The 13643-nt window shown below is 48.3% G+C and overlaps 1 protein-coding gene across 1 annotated transcript; it reads left to right on the plus strand.

The window, feature by feature from the left end:
* Positions 1 to 616: 616 nt before the first annotated feature.
* On the plus strand, positions 617 to 1542 carry LOC103003065 (ester hydrolase C11orf54 homolog; the record flags this gene model as incomplete). Its single annotated transcript, XM_057542025.1, is given in 2 exon segments — positions 617 to 1343; positions 1346 to 1542. Coding segments are annotated over 2 exon segments (924 nt in total), but the record flags the coding sequence as incomplete, so codon positions are not given.
* Between the last annotated feature and the right edge of the window lie 12101 nt (positions 1543 to 13643).

The following is a 13643-nucleotide window of genomic DNA, read 5'->3' on the forward strand; positions in this document are numbered from 1 at the left end:
ATTGCCCAACTCCCCAGGGCAAAGCCTGACCCCCCCCCCCCCCACGGCCCGGCCACGGTGAGTAATCAACCCAGCAGCGTGTGCAGGAGGCACATGTCCGCTCACACTCGGGTCTCCTGTTAGTGTGCTTCTTCCCAGCTCTTTCTCTTTTGAAAAAAGAAACCACCCATCTTTTTTTAGATTTCACATGTGGGTCCCCCGGGCGCTCCCTGGTCAGGCCTCATCCCTGCGTGTTTCTCCTCTTCTCAGCCCCGTCCCGCTCCCAGGGCAGTGTGTGAGGGGCTCCCCGGCCGCATTCCCTAGATGGTGGACGGTGGCGGGCAGTACCTGGGAGCTGGCGTCTCTCTGCCGTGTGTGTCAGTTAATCCAGGCCTGCGACAGGCCCCAGAGGTCTGCATCCGCGTCCCTGGCCTCACGCGGGACCCGCTCTGCACTGGGTCCCCGCAGGCGGGCAGAGGCCCGCTCCCCGCCTCTCCCAGCAGCCTTTTTTCTTCCTTCAGAAAGCGGTTTCTGGGACGTTGGAGCGTGGGGTGGGGCCTAGGCGGGGCGACGTTCAAGCGTGGGGCGGGGCCTCTGCTTAGGACCTGCGCAGAAGGGGAGAGGCAGCACGTGGAAAAGAGGGCTGCTGGAGCGCGGAGTTACGGAGTTTGGAGTTCAGGAGAAGGGGCTAACGGATAACTTTGCTGATGCCCAGGTGTCTGTAGTTGATTGCCCTAATTTGACTAAGGAGCCATTTACCTTTCCCGTAAAAGGTATCTGTGGGAAAACTAGAATTGCAGAAGTAGGAGGTGTGCCTTACTTATTGCCTCTTATAAATAAAAAAAAAGTTTATGATCTAAATAAAAGCGCAGAAGAAATCCAGCTTCCTGGAGCTCTTGTTCTTGGAGCAGGAGCAGGCCCATTTCAGACTCTTGGATTCAATTCTGAGTTTATGCCAGTTGTTCAAACAGAAAGTGAACACAAACCTCCTGTGAATGGAAGTTACTTTGCTCCTGTTAACTCGGCAGAGGGAGGGTGCCTACTAGAGAAATACAGTGAGAAATATCATGATTTGGGGTGTGCATTACTGGCTAATCTTTTTGCCAGTGAAGCCCAACCTGGAAAGGTCATTGAGGTGAAAGCCAAAAGAAGAACTGGAAAACTTAAGTTTGTGACTTGCATGAGACAGACTCTTGAAAAACATTATGGAGATAAGCCTGTAGGAATGGGAGGTACTTTCGTGATTCAGAAGAGAAAAGTGAAGATTCACATTATGCCGGCAGAATTTTCTTCCTGCCCATTGAACTCTGATGAAGACTTGAATAAATGGTTACATTTTTATGAGATGAAGCCTCCTTTGGTTTGCCAGTTTTTATCTCCAGAGACCCAGGGTTTGATCTGTGGTTGGAGCACACTCATTGTCTCAGTCATCATGAAGAAGGTGGACACTACCATTTTGACACCACCCCAGTTATAGTGGAATATCTTGGATACTTCTTACCTGCAGAGTTTCTCTATTGCATTGATCAACCAACAGAGACCCATTCATTTGGGCGAGATTAAATCAACTGATACTCGTTTGACTGATTAACTCATTAATTGATACTAATATAAAGCCTCATAGAAGTGATCTCACTACTTAAGGCCCATTTTTTTTCGGCCTTTGAAATGAAAGGTATGTTGACACTGTGCTCTGTATTACTTCACAGATCTATCTGAAAGGGATTATTGGGAACAAAGGCACATGATGGAGATGTTCTTCATTCTTTTTATTCTAAAAATCAGTCTTATGTTTATAATTAAATATAAACAGGATTAAGAATCAAGTGATTACTCCTACTAGCTAATAGTAATAATTTACATTTGTATAATAGTATTCAGTTTTTCAAATTAGTCTTACAAACCGCTAAGTGGATGTTTCTAGGTATTAGAAAAATCAGTGTTGGAAATGTTGATAGTTGTTAAATCTTTCTACTGAGTTTTTGAAATCCATTTTAGAAGTCAAAGTACACTTTTTTCATGGAATAAGGTGGTCAGAGAGAGCAACTTTACTCCTTTTGGTGATGTTGAACCATACTCAGAAGTTTGCAATTTGCCTTTAACAAATATTAGCAACCAGACGGTTAGCCATGATTCCTCCTTTGTTTGGACTGTCAATTGGAAGCAGTTTCTGCCTTGTTGGTTATTTGCAAGAAGAGAATTGAAAAGAAACAGCATCAAAATACAGCCTCGAAGTGAGTATACTCTTAATTTATAAATGAGGCTATTGCTAAATATGACTTCTGTCCTTCATGAAATATAAAATTATACCTTTACCGATTGTAATGGTTGAAATTTTCTTCAGTGTTTTTCTATAATAATCATTAGCCAAAAACAAGTCTCTAATCTTGTAATACCAACACTGTTCAGATTTAGGAGCTTTTTAGTACTAAGCATATAATAAATTGTCAAGAAATATTTTTTTGTCTTTGGATGTTAACTATAACATATCCTGTGAGTATAAATTCCTAAATAGTATTTTTAAATAAACACTAGTTTGTACCAAAAGAAATGAATAAAAATTTTACATTCATTAAAAAAAAGGGGGTTTTGTAATTTGCAACAATGTTTTTACCACAAAAGCAGTTTTCTCCAATGTTCCATCTCTTTCCAGAAGCGCATTTCAATAGATACAACACAATGTACATCAGTGACAAACTTGCCAATCAGTCAACTTGTGAATAAAGAGTAACTGTGTGAGGTGATGGCTGTTAGCGAAACTTACCACCATGATCATTCCTCAAGACATATATATACATATAGCAAATCATTATGCTGTACACCTCAAACTAAGACAATGTTATATGTCAACTATATCTCAGTAAAACTTGGGGGAAAATACCGTGACTAAATGTGAAGCTCTTTGGAAAGTCCTCCCCTGCCCTGCAGATTTCATCAATGGGTTCCTGCAGCTCCCCTCGGTGTTCCACGATCTAAGCTCCAGCTGGCGAGGAAGCCAGACGTGGGAAGAGACCTCGGGTTGCCGGTGACTAGTCACCTCCCGGGACCTGTGTTCATGGCATCACAGACCTCTGGGCGAGCCGTCTCTTGGGGCTTTCTGTGGCGAGGGGCCTTCCTCCCCACCCCACTCTGCTCCTCGGCACCGTGAAGCTCACTCACCACAGAGGTCCCCACGCCATCGGGTCCGGCCCAGGCTTTGGGAACAGGCTGCTTGTATTTTTAACTCCACCTGCTATAAATACGCCCCTTGGAGTGTCCACTTCCTCCCTCCTCCATGGGCACCTGTCCCTGGCCAGGCTCAGTCAGCCATCTGACCTGACACAGTGCGATTTCAGATGACTGCTTTAGGATAATCAAGTTTCATGTGTCGATCATAAGGGGCCTGGGGAAGGGGGGGAGGTCAGGAGCTCGGAACAAAACCGGGGGAGAGGCACTGGCTTTGCAAATGCCTTTCTTTCCTGGGTAAGGACCAGGCTCATGGCCTCCCCTGTACTTGACTACAGCCAGCAAGAGGGCTACACCGCATCCCTTAAGATGAAGTGAGCTAAAAACCAACCTTCAAATAACTTTCCACCTACCACGTGAAAATGCCAACTCATCCTGTTAAAAGTACTTGACAAGCCTAGAAGCTGGCTCTACTTCCAGCTCACAAAGCCCTTTTCTTTTTTAGTTTTTTTATTTTCATCAAAGTAATATGTATGCTTGGCTTCAAAAAATAAAATTCGTTTGAACAGTTCCATGTCATAAAAACCCGCCTTCCCAGCAGTGTTTTAGCCTTGCTGGTTCTCAGCACCACTCCGGACCGTGGGAGGTGGGTCCTGCCCATCGCCTGACCTCCCACACCTTTGACCTGGAGCCTCGCCTCCTTGGGGCGAGGAGGCTGCCGCTCTCAGCAGGGCAGTGGGCGTGCAGGCAGTGGCCGTTTCTGCAGCCCAGCGTGGAACCACTGTAGAAACCCAGCCTCTTCACATCTCCCCGTGATTCCTGGAGCTCCAGCTAGTCCTTAAACTCCTGTCTTCTTAAGAAAAAAGCTAGAGTGGATTCTGTCGTCTCAACTAAGAACCCTGACAATAAAGGATTATGAGTTCCTAATGAAAAACAGCAGCCCCACCCTAAGCCCCACTCCCAGTGGCAACTCTGGAACCATTTTAGTCGATGATTCTGGTACATATTAACTTTAGAGCCAATGTTTTCACAGGATTTTTGTGAACTTAACGCAACTACCTACTTCTATTTTTTCCTCTTTCATTCTCCAAATATATCTATATGGTAATGATCCACTTTATATTAACTATGTAAATACTGACTGTTGAGTTAAGCCGTGTACTTCTCATGTGACTTTTATGTCTTAACTGTTTTCCAGTTGTTTAGTTTTCTGAGCAAAAAAAGATCTGTTGTTCTCAGACCCAGGATGAGAATTTTACGCACTTTGCCCAAGATGCTCCAGACAACAGATGATAAAGGTGCAATGCGAACGTAGTTTGTGTTCTGAAGGGGCTTGCCATCCTTTGGGTATGCAGATTTACAAAATACACCCCCAAAATTCGTAAGGTCAGCAGTGATACACAGGAGACAAAATCCAGAACTGAATTCTGTTCCAACAAGATGATGGCAGCCAAGCCAACACCACAGACTCTCAACATCTATTGATTTACAACTATTCTCAAAAGAGTATAGGACTTCCCTGGTGGCGCAGTGGTTAAGAATCCACCTGCCAATGCAGGGGACATGGGTTCGAGCCCTGGTCCGGGAAGATCCCACATGTCGCGGAGCAACTAAGCCCACACGCCACAACTACTGAGCCTGTGCTCTAGAGCCTGGGAGCCACAACTACTGGGCCTGCGAGCCACAACTACCGAAGCCCACGTGCCTAGAGCCCGTGCTCCGCAACAAGAAGCCACCGCAATAAGAAGCCCGCACACCACAACGAAGAGTAACCCCAGCTCGCCGCAACTAGAGAAAGCCATTGCGCAGCAGCAATGAAGACCCAATGCAGCCAAAAAAAAAAAAAAAAAGATTATAAAATCAATGACGGGGCTTCCCTGGTGGCACAGTGGTTGAGAATCTGCCTGCCAATGCAGGGGACACGGGTTCGAGCCCTGGTCTGGGAAGATCCCACATGCCGCGGAGCAACTAAGCCTGTGCGCCACAACTGCTGAGCCTGCGCGTCTGGAGCCTGTGCTCCGCAACAAGAGAGGCCACGATAGTGAGAGGCCCGCACACCGTGATGAAGAGTGGCCCCCACTTGCCGCAACTAGAGAAAGCCCTCACACAGAAACGAAGACCCAACACAGCCATAAATTAATTAATTAATTAATTATTTTTTTTTAAAAAAGTGAATGACATGGAATAATGCAGTTTTGCTGAGCCTCCATTTCTTTCATTTTCTCTTAGGCTTCAAATATTTATTTGTATGGATGGATCGATCGATTTTAAAATTTTCTTGCTTCTTAAGAATTACCAAGGTAATAAATTGGCCCTGGATCAAAGTTGAATAATCCTCAAACAAAGTTAAAGGTGTGTCTTCTTAACTCCCTCCCCACCCCCTATAGGAGGGGGTTTCCTCCCAGACTCCCAAGTCGGGGGCGTGAGGCAGGTGGTCACCCGGCCAGAGGCTGTGAATAATCAGCTCTGCTGTGAGGGAGCTCGAGTGCAGTCTTGCTCTGCCCTATAGTAGCTGAGTGACCTTGGACAAGCTCCTTGGGCTCTGAGCTCTAGACACCCCTCTCCAGCACACAGACAGCAATGTGTGCCTCATAGGATCGTGTGGGTGCATCTCACCCAGTGTGGTCCCAGAACCTTGGGCTTCCCAGGGACCCCACCTTGCTGACCTCCCAGCAGCTGAAACTCAGCACATTCTTATTGTTCCCACTCATCAGGGATAGAACCTTTAGCTTGTGTATATATAGTACTTAAATTGTTTTTAAAAGATTAGTAGCTTTGTTGAAAATAGCTCTTAAAAAAGCCAAATGCTCTGTGTCAGTGGTGGAAGTCTTTTAAAAATTTAAGAAAGTGATGGTCCTCAACCAAGAAATTCAAAATTGGGGGTAAACTAAGGAGTGGAATTTTAGCTACGGTGTTGCCTTGGAACAAGGATGTGGACAAATGCCTCCTGCTATGCTGTATAAACAAAAATGAATGAGGACGGCATTTGTAGAACTCTCCTCAGCAGAGGCTCTAAGGGGTGCAGAATTGTGCAGGTGAGAAATATTCCTGAAAATCAGAGCTCTGATTGCCTCGGGGTCAGGGGCGGTGCAGGGGCGAGGACTGTCCTGGAAACCACGAGAAACCAGATGGAAGTAGGCATGGCTGGGAGTCACAAAAAACACCTCCTTAGCCAAAACGTGTACAGATGATTAAAAAAACTCCAAAATATCCCATGAAAAAACTTTCTGTCGCCCGAGGAAAGTGCCAGAGAAGGAGGGCACCTTGAGAGGCTGGACCGAGGGTGGTGCAGAGGCCGAGGAGTGAGGGCGCTGCTCTGAGCGTCAGCATCAATGCCGGGGCTGCACTGGCAGGGTCTGAGGTCCACTCCGCCTGTGGAGCACCCCCAGGTGCTGAGGGGCTCGGGTCTCCTCATCCCGCCCCAGACAGAGGTGTCCCCTCTCACCTCCGACCTCGAGGGCCCCACCCCGTGTCCCCCAGCTTTCTCTGTGTTCACTCTCACAAAAGGGTACGACGAATTCATTTACACTCGTGTGTGTGAGAAGACAGTCACCTGCACTCTAGCAAAGCTGGCACACTGGTCACTGTTACCTACCCAAATCCAGATTTTTGGTGTCAACTTTTCCATTTTTATTTATTAGCAACCAATCAGTTTTTGTTAAAATAGATGTCATGGGCAGCATCTGGTGACAGGACACAGGGAGAGGACCAAGTGAAGGGGGAGGGTTGGAGTGATGGGTCTGCAGGCCAAGGAACACCGAGGATGGCCAGCAACCACCAGAAGCTGGGAGGCCTCCTAGCTAGTGTCAGAGGAAGCCCGGCCCTTCTGGCACCCGGAGTTGGACTTCCAGCCTCCAGAACCGAGAGACAATACACGGTGTGGTACCTCATTCAGCAGCCCCAGCAGCCAGCACAGATGTGGTATTTCATGGCCTCTGGCTAACACGATGTGGAATGTCCTGTTAGGCCTCACTAAGCCACAAACAGCATCTTGCACGCCATGTGCTGACCAGCAGGGCTTGATGGCCCCTTTCACACGGCCTCTCATTGGAAGGAAGGTCAGGGCTATGCCAGAAAGCAGTCCAAGTCACAATTGTGCAGAAAGTCACAATTGGGTATAGGTCTCTGGGAGCTAGCAGGGCATCTGGCATCATGAAGTGACTCAGAAGTGAGTTTGAATCCTATTTTCTCAGGTGACACAGTTCCTTCTGAGGACTCCGGCCCAGACTCTACTGGGGATTCACCTACTGGACCAGAATGAAACAGCAGGAAAGTCACCCCAGTCACCACCTGCCCCACAGCAGATGGTGTTGGGTGGAATTCAGCACAGATACATGTCTACCCCCGCCTCTGGAATCCAATCACATCTTCAGATACAGGGTCTCAGTGGAACTCGGGCCTCTGGACTGATAGCATTTCTACTAGATTCCTCTCCGAGCTGGATCCTCACACCAAGGCAATGGGTGGACCTGTCTGAAGAGGACAGAACAAATCTGGGGAGAGCCTGAGTCATGGGAACCAGGAGAGCGGATCCCATCCTGGACGTGGATCCCAGGCAGGGGAGGAGAAGTGCTCAGGAGGGCGTGGGGGCCAAGCGAGCACGCTGGGCCCGGCCCATTTGGGTTCTGAGCCTGTGGCCTAGGGTGGAGGGCTGCTTTATTTATTTATTTATTTTCACATCTTTATTGGAGTATAGTTGCTTTACAATGGTGTGTTAGTTTCTGCTGTACAACAAAGTGAATCAGCTATATGTACACATATATCCCCATATCCCCTCCCTCTTGAGCCCTCCTCCCACCTGGAGGGCTGCTTTTAAGAACAGGACCAAAAAAAAGGTCATGAAGAACCTAGGGGTAAGACGGGAATAAAGACACAGACCTACTAGAGAATGGACTTGAGGACACGGGGAGGGGGAAGGGTAAGCTGTGACAAAGTGAGAGAGTGGCATGGACATCTATACACTACCAAATGTAAAATAGATAGCTAGTGGGAAGCAGCCGCATAGCACAGGGAGATCAGCTTGGTGCTTTGTGACCACCTAGAGGGGTGGGATAGGGAGGGTGGGAGGGAGGGAGACGCAAGAGGGAAGAGATATGGGAACATATGTATATGTATAAGTGATTCACTTTGTTGTAAAGCAGAAACTAACACACCATTGTAAAGCAATTATACTCCAATAAAGATGTTAAAAAAAAAATGGAATAAAGACACAGACGTAGAGAATGGACTTGAGAACATGGGGAGGGGGAAGGGTAAGCTGGGACGAAGTGAGAGAGTAGCATTGACATGTATACACTACCAAATGTAAAATAGATAGCTAGTGGGAAGCAGCCGCATAGCACAGGGAGATCAGCTCGGTGCTTTGTGACCACCTAGAGGGGTGGGATAGGGAGGGTGGGAGGGAGGCTTAAGAGGGAGGGGATATGGGGATATATGTATACATATAGCTGATTCACTTTGTTATACAGCAGAAACTAACACACCACTGTAAAGCAATTATACTCCAATAAATATGCTTTAAAAAAGAAAAAAAAAAAAAAAAAAAAGAATAGGACCAGCCTGTGAGCAAGAGCAGTGGCCTCTTGTCTCCCCTGTGCAGCTAAGGCGGATTCGTCTGTGTCCTTCACAGGCAAGGTTGTCAGATAGAATACAGGACACCCAGTTACATCTGAATTTCAGATCAACAATGAGTAATTTTTAGTATAAGTATGCAAATATTACACGGGACATCCTTAGACTACAACAACGAAAAATCTTTAATGTAAGCGTGTCCCAAACATTGCACAGGACATACTAAAAAAAAATCCATTGTTTATCTGGAATTTTGATTTAACCCGTGCCCTGTATTTTTATTTGCCAAATCTGGCAGCCCTATCCCAGGCAACAAAGACAGCAACTCCTTCAGCATCACAATTCTCATCAACACTCAATAAATATCCACATACAGGAGAAAAAAATCCACAGGGCTGCAGAGAAAAGCAGGGATATCTGAACAGGCAGAAACATAGCAAACTAAGCTCCTCTTCCTGCCTCAAACAGCTTGAAGGTGGTGGTGATGACAGCCCTTTAGAAACTCAACCCAAACAGTCCTTTTTTCCAGACCAAATCCTAGTGAGTTGCAGGAGATCTCGATTTCTTTTATGGCTCTACCCAAAGACACCATCTTGAATGTAGCTGGCCATGCCAGGAACGTGGTTTGGGACGGGGCCCAGCTCAGTTTTTCCCAGAGCTATTATAAGGAAGTAGTCATGAAACAAAATGCATCTGTGTGGTTGAAACTGCAGTGCTGACCCAAAATATTTCTGATGTGTGGAACTAGCTGGCAAGCTGAGAACCTGAGAAAACACAAAGAGCTGTCTGGCTGTCTGAGATGCCCAGAGCCTCCAAGGGTGGCTTTTGCTCCATGCTATTAGCTGTTTTCCAACAGGCAGGAAGCCAAGGCAGGCAACTCCGGGGGAGATATGTTGGCAGACACAGTTCGGCCTTGACAGCTTCATCTGGAGGACAAGCAGGGGTGAGAGGGAGGGAGCCCTAGGGGATCGGAGGGCAGAGGCCCCAGCCTGCCTCTGGGTGGCGCCCCAGAGCCGGCCGTGCAACCCACTCCCTGCAGCCACCCTGTGAAGTGGCATCTGTTTTCTCCACTTCACAGATGGGGAAAGTGAGGTTCCCTCGGTTACCTGAGGGTTAAAAGTCAAACTCAGTTCTTTGTAATCACACTATTTTTTGCACGTGGTTCAAAATCCAAAAGGTACTTAGGGATACGGAGAAAAGTTTGTCTCCCCAGGCCCTGGCCTCCTAGCTCCCCTCCAAGGAGGTGATTGGCATTGTCCATTTATTATATGTCCTTCGAGAGAGATTTTATAAATATATGTTTTTTTCTGCTTTTCTTGTTTTAGACAGTTGCCTGAAACCAAGCTCTTTCAGTCTTTCTAACTAAAAAAAAAAAAAAAGGAAAAAAAGAGTATTTCCCCATTACAAAATACAGTCAATTTAAGAAATTAGAGAAAATGGAAAGAATACACTATCATCTCCTGCCCTACTCCTCAGAGGCCACCACTGTTAACCGTTGGGCCTTTCGCTCCAGAATTTTCACAGAGGTGTTATTTGTAAACAACTTTATGTGTCCTCTTCCTACTGCACTATAGTTACCTCTTTGGACAGAAAGACAAGGAGAAGAAGAAGAGAAGAAGAAACAGGAGCAAATAATTTGTCCAGAGGGCGTGGGGCTTGTGGGCAGGAGAGGTCAATCAGTCTAGGGAGGAAGTGAACACTTACTCATCCTTCTGAGAACACTTTTTTTTGTTTTTTTTTTGAGCCCCAAGCACCTGCTCTGTGGGAACACAGATCCAATCAAAAATCAGAGACCAGGGGAAAATAATAGATCAACAGGCCATTTCAACGCTGCGCGATACGTGTTAAAACAACAGGAAGCTGGGGAGCTGAAGCCAGAGGAGGTGGGAGACAGAGCCAGGTCCCCAGGAGAGGGTCACCGGAGCTGAACCTTGACCCAGAGACCCATGGGGTCAAGCCAGGTGATGAGTGGAGGGGGCATTCCCATGGAGAGAGGGACTACAGAATTAGAGATCAGTTAGTAAGGCAGCAGGAATGGCAAGAGGCAGGAAGGGACAGGTGGGTCATATGAAAGGAATGTTGGCTTTATCCCAAGGATAACGTGAAGCTCTCGCAAGTCACAAAGCAGGAAATGGGCACAGTTGGATTTGCACTTTGACAATGACCAAGTTGGCTGCTGGGGGAGGAATACATTAGGAGTAGACATGGTGGAGAGGAGTGTGGAGACTGGAAGACTAGTTAGGGCAGTGCTGCGTCAATCCAGGTGAGAGAAGATGGTGGCGTGAACAGAGGCTGTGGTGACCCTATGGATGGAGAGAGAAGGATGAATTCTTAAAGAGGTTACGGATGTAGATATGCTGACTGATTGGGGAAAAGAATGGCTTCCACACTGAGTCTTGGGCATTTCTCGATTCAAAATTCTTCTCTGGTTTCCCCTCTTCTACAAAAGTTTAAGCTTCTAAGCTTGACCTGAAGACCGTCAATGACATCATTTCAACCTTCCTTTGATAATCTCTCTCTGTCTCTGTGTCTCTGTCTCTCTTTCTCTCTCAACTTGTACTTGAGCTATAGTGGAATGCTGGTGATTCCCCAAGCACACCCTCCCTTTGCCCAATGTCCTCCTCCACTCATCTGGACTTCCTGAAGCCTTCAAGCCCAGCTCAATGCCACCTCTTCCAAGAAGCCTTCCCAGACCTGCCCTCCTCTTTTTCCCTGTACTCATTTGGAACTAACCTCCTCTCGGCTCCAGTAGCACTTTGCTTCTCCATCTGCTGAAACACCACAACCTACATTTTGATTTTTGTGGAAGTGTCTTATTTTCACTACAAAGTTAAAGGTTCCTTGAAGGCAGAGACTGCAGCTCTCTTGGAAGCTCAAGGAATGTTTGTTGAGTTGAAATGAGCATTCACTGGGGAAACCAAGTTCAGAGCCAAGAAGGTTTGTGAAATAAAGGAGAATCAGGCAGGCCTGGGGTTCAGTGGGGTAAATAGGGTCAAACCTGTGAGAAGACCCTGAGGGCAGGAAGAATCGGCAAAACCATAGTTACTGTTAAGGTCGTGACCTCTGGCCTGGGACAGAGGCTGATGCCCTGAGTTTAGGCTTCCTCCTTCTGTCAAGAAGCAAAGATTCACAGATGCTGGTAGACCCTGAATAGAGTAGGACCAGGGACGAGGCCTTGGGAGATGTTTGGAGTCAGACCCCAACCCCATGAACCGAGATGAGAATCCAGACATTTTCATGAATGCTCTGCAGCCATTAGATACCCTCCCATCCCCTCCTGGAATAAGAAACATGCTTCCTTGTCTTACTCTCCTTACCGTCAACTTTTACTACTTGTAGGAGCCTGCAGTGACCACAGGCCAGCCTGGCACTGCCAGAAAGCTCCCATAACTCAGCCTCAAGGCAACTCTTTCTAGTGGAGCATTTCTCTTTCAACATCGGGTTGGAGGCAGTGAGGAAGCCAGCTGCTGATATCCCCAGCCTGAGCAGAGGCCAGCGTTCTGGGCACCGCCTCCTGTGCAGGTTCCCAGAGACCAAGATGTGTCCTTGTCCCCTCCAGATGGCACCTTGTGCCTGGAGAAATGAAGGACCAAACGGGAGAAGAGAGAAGGTCCGCAAGCTCTTCTCTAAAGCACAGGAGAGAAAGCAGTTTTGGGTGCCCCACTGGTTAGAGTGAACGCCTTCCAGACAAGGAGTCTGAACGGGCTCCAGGCGCTCACCTGCAGGCCTGGGGAACTGCAAGGCAGTAGGAGAAGCTTGGAAGCATCCAGGATGGCACTTGGCCACCTCCGTGGTCTCCTGGCCGGAGCCCCGGCTCTGTGTGAGGGGCACTGGGCCGTGAGAAGAAAAGAGGGGAGTGATTAGTAGCAACATTGAGAGGAAGCAGCAAAGGGCAGGAAGGGGTGCTTCAGTGCAGTGGAAGGCTGCTCGGCAGAGGAGGGGGATGCAGACATGGAAAGAAGGCCCAGCTCTGTGGTCGCTCGTGGCTGCTCCCTCAGGCAGGTCGGAGGCCAGGCTGAGGGGCGACAGGGACAAAGCCCTCAAGGAGCTCCCCGTCAGCTGTGTGCAAACAGAGAAACAAACCCACAGACTTACAGAACACAGATGGCTCCCACACCCCGGAAAAGGGGCATCAGAGGATTTCCAACAAAGAGTTTTCGGCTTTCAGATTTCAGCTCAGATTGAAGAGATCAGCAGAGATGACTTTGAAGACGGAGCAGGATTTTGATCTGTAGCGGCTGAGAGGACACTGTGAGGAGATGAGAAGGAAGGAGACGGTAAGGAGGTGACAGCAACAGTCGGTAAAGAGATGACAGCTGAGAGGCCGTGAGAGGAGAGACAGGTGACAGAGACCTTGGGAAGGTTCCAGCCTCTTCTGAGCTCCAGAGACAGGTGTGGCCTGAGGTGGAACTAGAAAAGGTGATAGAAATGGACCTGAGGGTCAGAGGAGGGGGATTCTGGAGTGTCCAGTGCCCTGTAGGAATGTCCTACATTACATGTCCTGTGGTGGCCACTCAGGGGTTAGGAAAGGTACTGCAGACCCCCGGACTCCCATCTTCCCCAAGGTTCCAGCGCAGGTGAGGGACCCTCCCTCCAGCCCGCCTGCCCCAGAGGCCCCCCCTGTTCCCACTCCTCTCGAACTTGGCCATGGGACAGGGCAGACACTGCCATGCACCCCAACTGCCAGCCCCCAACCCTGCCCCTCAGCTCCCCCGGGCCTGTTGACGCCAGCCAGCGGGGAGGGGGGGGGGTCCTACCCAGTTCCCTAACTTACACTGAGGCCCAGAGAGGCTCAGTCACCTGCTCAAGGCCTCAGAGCCTCAGGAAGTAGAAGCCAGGTTCAGACTCGGGATAGAGGCTGATGCTGGTCCCGGCATGTGTCCAGCGGAGGCAGCCAGGCGAGGGGAAGGCGGGGACCTGACTCACCT

This window comes from Balaenoptera acutorostrata, chromosome 3, assembly GCF_949987535.1.
Source record: "Balaenoptera acutorostrata chromosome 3, mBalAcu1.1, whole genome shotgun sequence".
Classification (NCBI taxonomy): Eukaryota; Metazoa; Chordata; class Mammalia; order Artiodactyla; family Balaenopteridae; genus Balaenoptera; species Balaenoptera acutorostrata.